This window comes from Scophthalmus maximus, chromosome 18 (assembly GCF_022379125.1).
Source record: "Scophthalmus maximus strain ysfricsl-2021 chromosome 18, ASM2237912v1, whole genome shotgun sequence".
NCBI classification, from domain to species: domain Eukaryota; kingdom Metazoa; phylum Chordata; class Actinopteri; order Pleuronectiformes; family Scophthalmidae; genus Scophthalmus; species Scophthalmus maximus.
Window position 1 is genome coordinate 15,597,987 of NC_061532.1, and position 16,722 is coordinate 15,614,708.

A 16,722-nucleotide genomic window follows, 5' to 3' on the forward strand; every position below is an offset into this window, starting at 1 on the left:
TGTACTGTTCTTTAAATCAACTCCATCATCGTGACGTCACGCACTCCCTCTCCCCCTCCCTCTCTCCCTCTCTCTCTCTCTCTCTCTCTCTCTCTCTCTCTCTCTCTCTCTCTCTCTCTCGCTCGCTGGCTGCGCGTGGAACAACCCGTGTAGTGTCCTCGAGCGCAGGAGAGAGAGAGAGAGAGAGACAGAGAGAGAGAGAGAGAGAGAGACGCGGAGAAAGGAGAGAATGGGGCGGCGGAGTCCACAACAACAGCAGCAGCAGCAGCAGGAATATTAAGAATAACAATAACAATAACCACCCACGGAAGACTTGACACGGAGAAGAGGGACGAGGAGGAGGAGAAACTCTTGAAGATCCAAACTTTTTAGTTCGTCGCGCGTCTCGGGAGGAGAGACATGGATACGCTGCTCCGCGAGTGCCTGGGACTCTTGCTCCTGCTCTCCGCCGGCTGCGCTCAGATGCCCACAGGTGAGAGCGCGGGGTCGGGTCGACGGCGCGCGGCGTCGGCCCGAGGTCGTCCGAACCAAAAGTTTCCGCTTCCTCCGTCCGGGCGCGCGACCGAGCGACCGAGCGAGCGACCGCACACCTTCGCCGGCAGGTGTGCGGACGCTCGGGAGCCGCGGAGGAAGAGGAAGTCCACCGCCGTGTCCGGGTTGGGGATCCGCACTTTTTAGTTTTTTGGTTGGCCAACCCTTTAATCTGTCCGGTGGAGCCCGCGCGAGGCTGCTCGACTCTCGTGTCGTGTGAACCCAGCGTACAGGTCCGGGCCGACACTGGTACTCACACGACGTACGACCACAACTCTGGCATTTCAAAATAAAGAGTTAGTTCAGTGTGGTTTTTTTTTTTTTTTTGGGGGGGGGGGGGGGGGGGGGGGGGGGGGGGTCTTTACATTTGCATCGGCGAGATTCTCCTGCTCACATCTAGAAAAGCCGATTTTTATTTCCCTCCCAAAAAAACCCTAAAAATTAGCTGCACTTACTTGCAGATCATGATCATATATACACGTGGCAACACGTGAGGCTTTTTATAACGACAATAAGAGTCGTTATGAGAGGAGCGTGCAGCTTTTAATGAGGAGGGGGGGATCGTCGCTGTCGCGGCTGCAGCGCATGGATGGAGCAAAAAAAAAAAAAAAAAAAAAGTTCCAGTGTGCACGGAGATCATATCACAATAACAACTAATAACACAACACACGCATGTAGTGATGACACGTATCAGCTGTTCACTGCTTCGATCCCACACTTTTATGCTCTATGATTATCTCATGGCGTGGCGCAGCATGACGCGCGCACACACACACACACACACACACACACACACAGAGTTCATCCCACCCTTTATTATGCACGTAAATAGGAGCACTCTTGGTTATTCATGTGCTTTATACGAGTCTTGTTGTGTGTTTAAAAACCTCCTCTGTGCACGACTGTTGCTCTTGTGCGTGTGAGCCGATGGTCGCTCTTGGCAAACCGAGCCACCGATCCCATTTATTTTTTAAACTTTTATTCGCAATCAAACCTAATGGTTGGGGACGATTGATTGCGTGTGTGTTCGCCGATCGTCCGTCGTCCCGCGCCGTTAACTCGAGAAGAGGGACGCGGACGGGAGGAGGAGGAGGGAGGGAACCAGAGACTTTTGGAGACCCGCGGTGGTCGAGTGTGATTTCTATGGACTTGTGCGTAAAAGGGTTCGCAGGGTGAAACCGGACGAGTTGAGAACCGTCACGTGAAAACGTATGTCGGCGTTGTTTTATTCACCAAGTGCTTTCATTTTGGGGGGGGGGGGGGGGGGTCGTCTTGCAAAAGACTCGCAAGTTGGAGCAGTGATCCGCACGGGGGGTGTGCTCGCCTCTCCGCCCGCTCCAGTCCGCAGAGAGGAACGCGTACGCAACTCTGAGAGAGAGAGAGAGAGAGAGAGAGAGAGAGAGAGAGAGAGAGAGAGAGAGGGGGGGGGGGGGGGGAGCTGCAGCAAGTGCTGCTCGATGCAAACGTCCCTGCAACGAACTGGCTGAAGGAAGTTCTGTCCTCCAGGAGCGATTCGAGCGGACTGTTCCTCTGCAGCGCTCTGGGTCTCCCTACCTGTGTGTGTGTGTGTGTGTGTGCGCGTGCACGCGCGCGCGGCCGCTGTGCGTTTTTGTTTCCGCATTCAGTTGCTTGGTTGACTCTGAACTCCCAGCACGCGCACACACACACACACACACACACACAGACAGCTGTTTGAAAGTTGACCTCAAGAACTCACACTGAGGCCACATGAAGGATGTAACATCACGCTCCATTTGAGTGCTGGGAAATTACCAGTAACAGAGTAACAGTGTCTGTTACCGTCAATGATTTGCATAGAAATTACACATTAATTACCAATTCTTCTGTGAGCTTTTAATTGCCACCCCCCCCCCATCTCTCTCCAATGTCCTATAACTACCCCCCACTTCCCCTCCCTCGTAGCCATTTGGTCCTGCGGGGGAACAAATGTGTGGAATTTCTCGGAGGCCCTCTCTGGGAATTAAGAGTGCTGTTAATTTGCAAGTAAATGCTAGTGACTGGATGCCGCTTTACACATTGGGAGGAGGGCTGACATTAGTTTGGGGACGGGGGTAAAAAAAAAAAGAAAAGAAGAAGAAGAGTTGGTTGTGTTGCAGAATGGGATAAAAAGGGGGCACTGTTAATAGAAATGCAGAGGTAAGGCTTGTTTAATTGTCATTTTCTTTCCTCTATGATCACAACAAGACCAAAGAAGGCGCAGGCCCAGGGCACGGTAGATTTTTTATAGATCAGCACAATCAATGACACGTACTTTTATCTAATAACGTCAACGCATTGTGTGAAAGTGATGAGGCCGATGGGGGTTAACAGGCAGATCGATAATGCAGCCAATGTGACCTGTCGCTGAGGGGGAAAAAGTGGCGATTATTAGACCCAAAGTCAATAAATGAAAGAAATCACTAAGAAGGTGTGTGTGTGTGTGTGTGTTTCTGTTTCACTTGTACATCACTGACAAGAGAGATCAGTGGCCAGGCGGTGGAACTGTGTTGACAAAGTCACTTTGAGTCTGCGTTAACTCGTCTCCTCTCTGAATCCGTCTCTTTTTCTGTCGTTATCTCCTAATTTTCGGTTTAGAAAATTGAAACTATAAATGATGGCGTTTATGTAAATATGTCACTCTCTCGCTCATGTCTCTTCTTATCAAGCTGTTTTGAGGCATTTTTTTTTGTTTTGGCTTATCGCTCAAGAACTCGGTGAAACAAAAATGTGAGCGAGCGCGCGTCTCGTCGCCTTGTCACGAAGTCAGCAGCTGACTTTTATGCTAATTTGACAACTTTCCAAATGTGTGTCTCCTCTCTGATGGAGTTGTGACACAGATTCCCAGCGTCTGTAATCTTAATGAAGTGAGATAATTGTTTTCCATTAGCGTCACCAGACGAATTAGGAGGCTGCTGCTGCTGCTGCTGCTACTGAGCCGGGTTTGATTATAATTGTAAATTATTTTAAGTATTTTGAACATAAGAACCAAGTTGGTTTAGTTATAATTACTTTTCCGCTTCCCATTTGGAAGATGAAAATAAAATTGTCTGTTTTCCCAGAGAAAGGCGAGAGAGAGAGAGAGAAAGAGAGAGAAAGAGAGAGTGAGAAAGAGGACGAGAAGGGCGGGGGGTGGGGGGGTGGCAAGAAATGCAACCATTGGTTTTTGGCCGTGGGCTTCTCCTCCACTCAAGAGACTGTGAAAACGGCAGGAGGTAGTGTCAGTGTGTGTGCGTGTGTGTGTGTGTAGCGAATGTGTGTCAACTCATGTGTGTTGCTGTCACTTAAAGAGAAAGAGGGAGGCCGATGTCTTTAAGCCCTCCGGAGTACAGTGGCACACAGACGAAGCATGCGAAATGTTTGCCTCTCAATTCACATTTTGAAAAGAAAGGGGAAAAAACGCGCCTCATTCTACTCATGCCAGGCAAAATGGCGCCAAATCAAAGGGCCGTTTTATTTATTTTTTCTCGTTAAAAGCGATGCTTCACTCCGCCGCCCTCCGTCAGATCCATCCTAATGTCTTCTCTTCAAATAAAACGCCACCATGCCCTGAGCCAATCTGTTTCCACGGATTTCAATTTAGTGATAGATTAGAGAGAGAGAGAGAGAGAGAGAGAGAGAGAGAGAGCACGCGAAGAAAGAAAGAAAGAGAAACTCATCTCTTTGAAAGTACTGGCTCATTTCTTCAGCCGTGTGGGGGATGAAGTCTGTGCGCGCACAAGCAATGTAATTAATCTGTTGAGAGAATTCATTAGCTAATCCCCCATTAGCATGTGTGTGTGTGTGTCTGCGTGTGTTTGTGTGCGAAGGAAATTTGTTTGAATAAATGCGTTTGGCGACACACAAGCGACAGTGCAACTCTCTCCGTAGAGAGTACGGAGGAGCGAGGGACACGGAGAACGTGACACGATTGACGTGTTGTGATTCAGGTCTCCATCGCACACCACCGCGCTGTGAGGAAAATATCAGCTGCCCAAAACACGATGCAATGCCACTACATGTGTTCTCAATTAAAACACTATAGGAACAATTCAGCCAGGAGTTGGTGTGCTGGCAGGGAGGATCGTTTTACCCGGGTGCAGGAAGGAAGCGTTCCGGAAAAATGTCTGGAGCAACACTTGCCGACATTTGCGTTCTCACATACAGATCCATGGGAACATTTTAGGAAAATACCCGGACTTTAGTGCCCCCGAGGACTCGCAACACTGCCGCCTTCCTACTTTACTGCATTTGGAAAAGTACATTGCTCGAATCAGCTCTTTGTTGGGTACAAAAGTGCTTTTCCCCTAATGCTGTACAGTTAAGAAATTAAAAAAAGAGGCTATTTATTGTGTTGAGACTCTGTGGGTTGTTTGGGGTCAAGAAATATGTCCTTTTTCGTTGCTGCCCCCCATAATAAGAGGGTATTTGTTAATTCATTGATCCTATCTATGCATCCACTGGTGTTGAGTAGAGAGAAAGAAACCGCAGGTGGTCTGGACTACAACCTGAGATGTTGAAGGTGCATGTACCCCCAACAGCCCCTCTCATTTGTATCCTTTATTTTTCGGGTTCCTGCTGGAGAACAGACTTGTGATAGTGCGTGTCAGTGTGACATTGGACATGGGATAGTTTGTCTTAAGAAGAGGAAGAAAAACAAGTATACCATCAAGGTTCTATGTAGAAAAAGGTTCTCAGCTGTGATTGCAACCTTTCTTCGTGAAGCAGGACTTGGACAATTTACATCAAAAAGGGGGCAGATGGGAATGTACCCCATGGGTGTGGTCATGGTCAGATTAACCTTTATGGACCGGTAGATGATGAGTGTACATCAGCAGTCGGCAGAGCAGGAAGTGAACCAAGAAGGTCCCATTGGAAATGAGAGGGAGGCAGCAACATCCCAAACAAATCCAGAATCCTTGAAATATCACATCCCTGATGAATGATGGTATTAGTCCTATATCATCAATCTCCGCTCTGCCCTGCTTGGCTCTGGTCACAGCTGTCTGTGCAAGGGGGGGCTCGAAACACACACACACACACACACACACACACACACTCTCTCTCTTACACACGCGGCTGGCTAATGACAGATTAAGTAATCAACACTTGCAGCTGATTAATTACATTACAGTGTGTGCGCACACACACACACACACACACACACACACACACACACACACACACACACAGATGTGAGCAGCCTCAGCACCAGTTGTGTAGTCTTGTGCTTGGTGATAATGATATAAATAATGGAGCCTGTGTGTGTGTGTGTGTGTGTGTGTGTGTGTGTGTGTGTGTGTGTGTGTGTGTGTGTGTGTGTGTGTGTGTGTGTGTGTGTGTGTGTGTGTGTGTGTGTGTGTGTGTGTGTGTGTGTGTGTGTGTGTGTGTGTGTGTACGGGAGTGAGAGAGATTGGCGGAAGCCGGCAGGTGACGACAGTCCTTGGAAAATGATTATTTTTAGGGTTAACACGGGGGTCGGGTTAAGCAGAGGGTAAAGGTCGAGGCCGGGCATGTGTTGGGTCAAAGGTTACACTTAAGGTTGTCCCCGGTGGTTTTCTTTTTAAATACCACCTCGTGTGCGGATTGTGTGTTCCTCGTTAATGCGATTGCTTTTTATTGCTGATTATTTCTGAGGCTTTGGGTTCGCTTGCTTGCCGTTAGGCTGCGTTAGTGGCAAATTTTACAGCTTTTTTTTTTTTTTTTTTTTTACAAGATCACTTTTTTCTTTTAAGGAGAAGCCAGACTCTTCAAATGTTGCAGTAAATCCGATAAGACAATAAAACACGAACATTTCCAGGGGGTTTAAATGCTTTTTTCATAGGCACTGTATTTTATCACATCATGACTGCCAACAAAAGCAGTGAGTTTTTTGCCACTTATGTGCGTGTTATTGCTAATGAGCCGCAGAAAAAAACAACTGCACACTTAGCCTTCGAGCTATGCAGCTTCATGTTTCTACCAGTAATAATTGAAATTTAATATCTCACATATAGGAGATGCACTTGACACTTAAAAAACTATAATTTTTCCTTGTGGGATGAAGCGCCAAATTCATGATTTTTCGCCAGAACCAGTCTGTTCAAAGTAGTAAGGGTAAGTGTAAATCAAGCATTTAAAGCCAGCTTATAATAACCGAGGAATATGTTGGTTTTCGATAACCAGCCCGTCATTCAAATGTCAAACTTTGGGGGTGGGAATATGTAACTCATATGATGTTACTACCCAAGTTAAGGGCTCAGACTACAGGAATTTCAGCCAGTGTGAATTGCAGAAGAAATCTGTTCTGGAATCTTGGTCGGTTCCGATGTTCAGCCCAGATTATCTGGTAATGCCAGCGGTTTACAGGGACGACCTCAAACCTCCCGAACTGTCCGCAGAATCATCAAGGCCGCCTCAATGATTAGCAGACATGTTTGATATGAAGGATTTAAAATTGGGTACGTCCATCATTTCTTTTTAGGAAACAATGAGAGAGACGAGTCGAGCGGCTGACAGTGTCGCCGAGCTGACGTTGCTAGCCACACTGTCAGCCGCTCGACATTGTGGACCTTTTGAAATGGAGATTGCGCAACAAGCTGCTGTATGCGAGCGCGGCGGACGGCTGGGTTGGAGGAAAAGGCTTGTCGAAAATGTGCCACTATTTTTCAAATCTTGTAGCGCGTGCTCGTCGGAGATTAGAGAGAAGAATAACCGCGAATATATTCTCATCCAGTGCGTGACGCAACACAGATTTTTCAAAATCGGTTAGGATTTGAAAACTCCCGTAGTCTGAGCCCAGCGTTAAGTGCCCTCTGGCGTCGGTCGATGCTGAATCTGAAACACATGTTGCTCTGTGCATGCTGTCCAGTCTAATTCTGTCTTATTATTCTCTGCTTTGCTTCTGTTGGACCCAGCTCACATGGGGCGCTCCGAGAAGGGTGAGTTCTGACTGGCCAGCCCCGAGCTGAGCTTCATCCGTCGTCACCGTCGTCATAGTCTCTGTTGTCGTCCTACTCATCCATCCCAGTGTCCACAACTTGACTTAGGATTCCTTTTTTAAATGTGTAGACATTCGTTCTAGTGATTTAAGTGTCGCTTTGTCGTCCATCGTCATCCCATGTTCTAGCTGATGTCTTTATTGAGATGTTCCGACACCGCTTTCCCATTCCCGATACCCAGTAAGAGTAAAAGTGAATTTCCCATGAAAGGACATTCCAGTTTTACTTCTTTTAAAAAGGTGCTATCGGATCGGTTCATAGATTCGGGAATTCTCCGATGGCCGACTCGGCGTCTCCATCAGTATCGGAGTCATTTCCCATACTGGTATCCGTATCGGAACATCTCTCGTCTTTACTAACGTTACGTTCCCTTTTGACTTGATGCTCATTGTGGGTTTCTGTGTTAATAAGCTGCCACGCCTTGTTAAGGCGGCGTATGTGGTGATATTTTCAAAAGGTTTATTGCGGCCGTGAACTTTCAGAATCCCGCGGGAACGATTCGACTCCACGCTGAAGTTGTTTCCGCTCCGTCAGGTCACACCTACAGCTACTTTGCTCCGTGGAAAATAATCTCCACAACTTCACGCTGGTGTGGAGTTAATGAAACATGTGAAGCGTCTGTTTTGTGCGTCTTTGTTGCTCCGCCAGCCTCGCTGTCAGCTAATCCGTTTGCCATTTGTCCGTGTGTTTCTCTTCCTGTCTCTGTCTCTGTCTGTGTGTGAAGTCAGACAGCTGTTGGGAGGTTTGAAGTTTTCAGGTGCTGTTTGTTCAGTTGAGCCTCGTCCTTAATAAAAGAGCTCTGAGTAACTTTGTTCCGTCAGTGGCGGAACACACCGTCTCTTCTCGTCCACTTTCTTCTTCTTCCCTTCTTCTCCGCTCCTCTCCTCCTCTTCTTCTTCCCTTCCCATTATCCACTTCAGACGCCACACATCCTCTCACACATGTCCTCTATCTTCATATCCTCTCTGACACACACGCACACACGCTCGCGCAAACACAGCGGCTGGCTGTTAATGAGGGACTTTGTTTCTTTGTTTGTGAAAGTGACAGGTTAGTAAAAAAAATGCCACAGACGCTTCACACAGCAGGGACAGACAGAGAGAGATCGCTGTGTAACTGTAGAGTTTGGCGGAGCCGGTATCCCAGAAGGCATTGCGGCATATTTAACACAAGGTGGTTTGGTTAATCGTTAAAAAATAAAATAAAAGCTGACATTTATTTTTCATTTTGTGAATTTGGAGTGCTCTGCTTAAAATCACAATTGTAATTATTAGTATTAAAAATAATAGAGGCTTAATGAAAAGCCAGAGGGGCAAGAATTGTGTCAGTTCATATTAAGCAGGACAGGTTCGCGAAAACGTTTTTTTGGGAGGTTCTGAATCTGCTCTCACTGAAGATGAGGCTAGATTGAGCTAGTTTTACGTTAAATTTCAAATCAAATCTTAGAAGATAAAGTCCGTAATGTTCTTGTTTTGTTGGGAATAACCCACGTCTCCAAAAAGGATGGAAAGGCCAGACGTTTTCAACTTCCACCCCATGCACTTGGTAAAAATGTAAAAAAAAACAAGCTTAAAAAACAGCGAAACAAAGCGCTCAGACTGCTGAAGAAGGAGTTAAAAAAAATCTGGATCCAACTTCAAAGGATTCTTTCTTGGCCCGTGACCCATCCTTCCACCAAGTTTGGTGGAAATCCATTCAGCAGTATTTGGCGTAATCCTTCTGACGAACAAACGAACCGCGACAACATGACCTCCTCGGTGTAGGTAATAATGCAACGCTGATGTTCTTCCTATTAAGAATATGCCATTGTCTATTTGTAGATTATAAAATGACAAAAATATTCATTGCATCTTATGTACGCAATAATTTGCACATAAGAATCTATTTTTAATTCCACATCAGTTTTGGTTCTTGAACAAGATTGTGGCTTCCCAGCGGTGGTGGAGAAACGTATTCTGTTTTTCTTGGACGATTGATGTTTCATTTTAAGTACTTTAGAGCAAACTGAATCTCTGACATTTGAGGAAGAGGTCTTTATCTGAGGCGAGGCGGCCCACTGCCATAACATTCTGCAGAAAACGGAACAAATTACAAAATGAACGCTATCAGCATTGACATTAGTATTAATGCGGTTGACATTAGCAAGGTTACATTCAAGGAACTTAAGCTAAAAACTGATACCAGGGAGTCGTGTCCCCCCCCCCCCCCCCGAAACCACACGCTGGCCTTGTCCTGCGTATTTATCAAATGTTTGAAGATAGTAGGTTGGAGGAGTGTTGGGGAATTCTGGTGACTCAGTCGGCTCATGTGAAACCAAGCGCCCTGGCTCACCATCCATCCAGAAACATTATCTTTTTTTTTCTCTCAACCTTTCTCCTCCCTCTTCTTTCAACTTCCTAACAAAAGAGAATGGCCCAAAATAATCTATAATGGAGAATTTTAATACGCTTATCCAAAATATTAGTTTTTAGAGAGAGCCGTGTGCCTTTTAGTGTCCTTCTGCTGTTTTTGTTAACTTCAAATCTCCTTAAGGGTCACGTTAGACAAATTAAATATTTAAAGTGACAGATAATGTCAGAATTTATTGAAGAACGAGATAAAATAACTTTGTGGACAGTGGTTTTGTCTGCATTGAGTAAATGTGACAACCTGTGTGTGTGTGTGTGTGTGTGTGTGTGTGTGTGTGTGTGTGTGTGTGTGTGTGTGTGTGTGTGTGTGTGTATTGACCCTATGTGTTTGCCTTCAGGTGGACTTGGTTTACAGTGAACATGGCCAAAGAGCTCTCGTGTGTGTGTAGCTTTGGGGCAGTGGCTGAAGTGGTTTACATTAGTAGCCATAAGCAATCCATGATCAGTAGACCACAGAATGTCCAGTTCCTGATCTGTGTGTGTGTGTGTGTGTGTGTGTGTGTGTGTGTGTGTGTGTGTGTGTGTGTGTGTGTGTGTGTGTGTGTGTGTGTGTGTGTGTGTGTGTGTGTGTGTGTGTGTGTGAATGTGTAGCCTCATGATAAAACCCCGGAGGACATTGTGTTGCAGTCACTTTCAGCCACGTATGTATATACTGATATCAAAAAGACAAGGACGCTATTTTTACTCTCCTTACATTCCTTTTTCCGATAACTCTCTTCTGCTCTGCTCTTTAAGCTGATTTTAAGTTCAAGAGCCGTATAAGCTTTCGAGATTTATAAACTCGTGTGTGTGTGTGTGTGTGTGTGTGTGTGAATCAGGAGCTTACCGACAGATGACCAGTCCATTAAGATTATCATCTCCATCCCTGACTTTGTATCTTGCCATCACCACGACGCTGCTGCTCCTCTGTGTGAGCTGAGATTTAAATCTTACAGCAGATATTCCCGAGCTATCTTTTCCCTCAAAATGGTGTTACGGTGTTCTTTTTATCTGTCTGTCTGCCACCCTAATCTGTATCTGTCTGTCTTTCTGCTGTCCTCTCTCTCTCTGTGTGTGTGTGTGTGTGTGTGTGTGTGTGTGTGTGTGTGTGTGTGTGTGTGTGTGTGTGTGTGTGTGTGTGTGTGTGTGTGTGTGTGTGTGTGTGTGTGTGTGTGTGTGTGTGTGTGTGTGTGTGTGTGTGTGTGTGTGTGTGTGTGTGTGTGTGTGTGTGTGTGTGTGTGTGTGTGTGTGTCCCTCCTGTCTGCAGATGACTAGATGACTGCAGACACATGGTCAGTCAGACAGCGATGGCACACACACACACACACACACACACACACACACACACACACACACACACACACACACGTACCCACCTACAGTCAATCACTCAGACAGACAGACAGACATGTGTGTGTGTGGGGGGGAGTTAAAGTGTTGAACATCTGTTTGTCCGTCAGATTTCTGGTTGGTCGCTCTCAGCCCTGATCTCAAAGTCATAGGTTAGAAGTTAAGTCCAGTAGCATGTTTAACATCCACACATTAGAAGAATATGTCAAAGCATTATGAATAAAGTGTTGAATTGATTATTTATTTTCAAAACCTTATTTGTATGAATATGAAAGTAGGATGAAGATTATTAACCATGGCAAAATTCAGTATCCCCCAACAGCAATTGCCACTATACTTTTAGATATATTTTGCAGAGAGCGACGCACACACAAAATAATTTACATTAAAGTTAGTCAGTAAACCATTGTCATTAAGTCCTCTATTCATTTACCATGTTATGGTCGAATGAACCTCAAATTTTGATGATTGAGCAACACTACATGCGTTAAGTTTTTGGGTAAAAATAAGCAAACTGAAGACGTCAACTTGCCCTTCAGAAATACTGATTGACATTTTTCACCTACGGTCTGTTGACTGATTGATTTCTGTAATTGTAAACATTAATCAGCGCATATATTGATGAGACTCACTTCTTTTCAAGCTAAAATAAAGCTTTTTAAACCATATAAGGAAATCTCTTCCTCACAGGAATTTGATAGAAAAGATGTGTGGGGGAAAAAAAAACTGCACTTAAGTTACACTCTTTTTGGTATCACTCTATCGTTGCCCAATCGCACCGAGACATTTCCCGGAGACGAGGCAGGACTCGGCGACAATCCCGCTGCTGTGTTCCAGACATTTTCTTGACATTCCATCAGGGGAAGTTCCAGAACATTCCCGGACTTCGGTGCATGTCAGAAAGCAGCTCTATAGAGGGGCTGGTGCTGCCTGTTGATCTGCCACCGTACACCCCAAAACACGCCTTTTGAGTTGTACGCCTGTGCGTTCGTGAATCTAAACAACGGTTTCTCCGCGGCCGCCATAGATCGTAGGTTCAGAGCTCCCTCTGAGACCATAACTCCCCGAGGCACTCGGCGCGTTCGAGTGGCCGGCGCCGAATAAGCGCTCGTGGGAAACCCGGACCCGCCGGGTTCTGCCGCTGCGATTTAGTGAACTGCGCGGCTGTTTGGACGGCTGCGAAACAGTGTTTCCTTTCCAGTGGAAGTGATAAGAAAACAGTGCAGGGGGGAAAATTCCCAGCGGACTCCCGGGGGTCTGCGCAGCAACACGTGAACCAAGAAAAACACCAAAATAGGACATGTGATGCTTTCAGTGGGAGGTAGCCCTGAGAGAACGAAGGTGTATTTTTCAAAGCTGATACTACACACACACACACACACACACACACACACACTCTCTCCAGGGATGTTGATTCTACGCAGACGGCGCACCGTGCCTGGCGGAGTGGAGCAAAATCATTCAGTTTAGTCAAACAAACTCTCCTCTCCACCTTCCATTTCCCTGAAACATATCCAAGTATGACTCCCTTCTTTTCTACAGTCCAACCTCCCCCTAACGGTTATTTTATCTGGCCCCCCATTCCTCCCTTCCCTTGGAATTTATGGCCCACTAACCTAAACAAAGCAACACCACGTTCATCAAACCCCCCCCCCCTTCTCATGTACTCCCCTCCCCAACTCCCCAGATCCACTGCCCCGTCTCTACCCTCCTCCTCCCTCTCACCTCCTCTCCTCCCAGTTTCTCCAGTTTCCATGTCCCCCCCCCCCCCACAACAAGAACAAGGGTGGGACTCCGTGTTCTCAAATCCAGACTGTTTAAGGTTAAGGCTAAGAGGTTTACGTTCAGAGGAACATCGGAGCAACTGGTAAACAACGGATGGAATAGATGGCCATTTGTTTGACCTTTTTTTCTTCTTTTTAAATGTCCAAAATCCCAAGACCGCTTCTTCATATTGTTTGTTTCGTCCGACCAACCGCCCGGACTGAAACCAAATTCCTTTTCTAATGATAGCCAATCGTTAACAGGCCAACAGTTAACAAAATAATTTTTGGTCAAAGTATCAGTGTCATACTGGGACAAAACACTCTCTCACCCCCTCCTGCATCATGTCAAGGTCTCTCTCTCTCTCTCTCTCTCTCTCTCTCCCTCTCTCTCTCTCTCTCACCCACTTTCTGGAATGCCTTTGTTAGTGTTTTCTCTCCGCTGTGTTTTCAATTCAGCCAGATTTACTCTGACTCAGACACAAACAAACACACACACACACACACACGCTCCCCTGCCCTCGAATATAAGTCTTTGTAGAAGAAATTGTCTCTTTGTATTAAGTGGCTGGGTTAACTGTCACTATGTCTATGTTGGGGTAAAGGTAAATGTAGTGTGTGTGCCTGTGTGTGTGTGTATGTGTTCTTGCGATTGTGTGTGTTTGAGCCAAGCGAGCTGTCTTGTTGGAGCAACGGTTAGCAGATACAGCGCTACCTCCCCATGACACAAACTGTCTCTTACACTCAACCTCACACACACACACACAGACACACACACACAGACACACACACACAGACACACACACACACACGCACACACACACACACACAGACACACACACAGACACACACACACACACACACACACAGACACACACACAAACACACACACACACACACACACACACACACACAGGCACACGACACTACCACAGCGCCGCTCTGTCTTGTAGGGTTAGTCCGTCATTACGAAGTGAGCTTCATGAAGTTAAGTACAGGTTTGAAACGGAACAACTGGAGTCTCAGTGTCTTTGTTCTCGTTGTTCCGTCATTCAGAGCCCATGCCTTCTTCCCTTTGTTCTTCGACCGTAGTCATATCTACGACGGGGATTAATATTTCTCCCAAGAATGAGACTTGCATTGCCCAGGGTTCAAGAGGCGCTCTAAAGCCTTGATATCTTGGCAAATTGACTTAATTTCTAACTTCAACTACCTTCAAATAACTTTTTGTTTCGAGTGGGAAAGGGTAGAATTTGTAATGAAACCTCGGGTCAAATGTTTATTACGGGATTAAAAGGATTTTCGCCGGCTCCAGCTCCGATTCTCAGCAGCGGCAACGCGCCGCGCTAATATTCGAGTGATGGATCTCCGAGAGCGGAATGCCATCCCTTCCTGTTGTAGTCGTCTGGCAGGATTGTCCCCGGGAGCAGTAATTGGAACGTGTGGTCTCATCCTTCGCAAACTTCTCTACTGGCATTGTATTAACTTGAGCAAATTGGCTTTTTCCGAGCGGGTTTATTTGCACCCTCCACACTGCTCCGGAGGTTTACGAGCGCCTGGAACGGAGACGTCGGGAAACAATGACGTCAGTCAGTCACCCACATTCGCTTCCTGGTTTGTCTCTTATCAGTCACGACTCGACTGCCAGCGGTGAAGGCAAAGTGTTGTAAACACTTCGTCATGGCTCCAATAAAAGAAATCCCTGCTCTTTCATTTCGACACTGCAGTTTCTCACTACATCATCAGTATGGATTGCCATGGTAGCGGCTTCACGAGTGATTGTCACTTGTAAATTGCGGATGAATCAGCCTCTCAGACAGGGATCATGTTCAGCCATGCATGTGTCATAAGTGTAAAAAAGTAATGGCCGAGGGAAATTGTGTCGTGTTGCAAATTGCGGGTTTGCTTGTTGCAAGCTTGGTGAAATGAACCCCGAGTCTCTTGAATGGGAACGGCCACAATTATGGGAATAAGATCCAAGTTTAAAGGAGCAGGATTTTTCCGCATGTATAACTGTTGTTGACGACGCGGTGTTGGATAGTTCACCGACCGATATTTATGTTTGAGGTCGTTATCATTAAGCCGTGGTTTAGCGGTAGCGTTTGTCACCCCATGCAGTCAGAGTGCTTATGTCAGTTAGCAGAAGCAAAAATACATATTACAATGAGGTTTTTGTTAGTAACTGTTCTCAAACTTTGGAGGGGGAGATTTTAATAGTTTGGATGCAAACGTTTCAAGAGCACAGCGTCCATGAACAGCCTTTTTTTTTTTTCTCTATACGAAGGGGCTTTAGTTACTTCTATTCATAGCATTAACAACTCTAACCTTGAGCTAAGCACTTAGCTCCTGACTGATCTGGTGGCCAACAAGAGAGCAGCTCCCATGTGACCCTGTACTGCGCGACAAGAAAGCGGCCTTCGTCCGCCCGACACAACCGCTCCCTGGATAAATAAAAGGTTAATGCCAAGCGACCAGCTCGCTCTTGCTTCTCTTTCTGCCGTTTGCCCCGTATCACACCTCCCCCTCACACACACGCACACACACGCACACACACACACACACACACACACACTCCAGAGGCTCACATACCTCTGGATGGAGAGAGAAAGAGGGAGACAGGAGAGAGAGAGACAGTCAGCCACATGTGGTTTCGGTTAGCCACACTTTCCCCTCACACTGGCCCCAAACAAACCACTTCTACTTTACCATGGTCAAGTACATGTGTACGCTATATCTTCCATTCAGTTGTATGCCGCACTGTTTTTTTTTTTATTCTATTGTAAACTTGTCCGTATACGTGTCTGTGTATAGTGCGAGTCCAGTGTGTGTGTTTGTGTGTGTGTGTGTGTGTGTGTGTGTGTGTGTGTGTGTGTGTGTGTGTGTGTGTGTGTGTGTGTCCCAGCCCGAGGCAGAGTCGAGCAGAACAGTGAATCAAGGTTAGTGGTCCAAAGAGAGCAGAAGAGATTGAAAGAGTGGGAGAGAAAGACTTTAATCGAGGCAGCAGCAGCGGCAGAGGGAGTGAAAGAGGAGACAAGAGAGAGTGACTTCACTCCAGGTCTTAGTGAAGTCACTTCTAGCTCTGTCCGTGTGTGTGTGTGTGTGTGTGTGTGTGTGTGTGTGTGTGTGTGTGTGTGTGTGTGTGTGTGTGTGTGTGTGTGTGTGTGTGTGTGTGTGTGTGTGTGTGTGTGTGTGTGTGTGCGTGTGCGTGTGCGTGCGTGCGTGCGTGCGTGCGAGAAACACACATGATTATTTCACCGTGGCCGGCGCTGATGTTGAGATGTGGACGTTTAAAGCCTATCAATGTGGACAAGGCAGGGATTTTTCTTTCATGTAGGCTTATAGGAAAATAATCTGCTGTTAGAGGATCTATGTAGTGTTGCTAATAATAGGAAACAGTCTATTCTACACTGTTCGTCCTGTTGTGACTGTTCTCTCGTGGAGTAGACCCAAGCAGCTCCTGCTGGACTTGCGGTATAAAGAATGTAGCGGGAGATTGTCTGAGTCAGACGCGTTCACTGCACTTTCGATACAGGATATGTCAAATACTGTAAAATCAGATTATTGCAACCTTTAAACTGCTTAGGGGGAGAAAAGGGGAAGGCTGCATGTGAAGGGGAGTTACCTGGATTCTCTAAATCTGTTCTATACTTCATGTTTGTCAGAGGATTCTGAGCCAGAGAAAGTTACTCAACATGAAACTCTCTCTTCTGGGATTCCCAAGAGCATGAGTCACAT

The 16,722-nt window shown here is 46.3% G+C and overlaps 1 protein-coding gene across 21 annotated transcripts in view; it reads left to right on the forward strand.

The window, feature by feature from the left end:
* Window positions 1-334: 334 nt before the first annotated feature.
* Window positions 335-16,722, forward strand: part of ptprk (protein tyrosine phosphatase receptor type K) — a 100,124-nt gene continuing 83,736 nt past the window's right edge. For 20 of the 21 annotated variants that reach the window (XM_035617561.2, XM_047328550.1, XM_035617565.2 and 17 more), the window contains exons 1-2: window positions 335-472; window positions 7,404-7,427. In XM_035617561.2, coding sequence (XP_035473454.1) covers window positions 400-472; window positions 7,404-7,427 — 97 coding nt within the window. In that variant the 5' untranslated portion in view covers window positions 335-399. The remainder of the gene's footprint in view (window positions 473-7,403; window positions 7,428-16,722) is intronic. The other variant, XM_035617566.2, reaches the window with a different exon arrangement.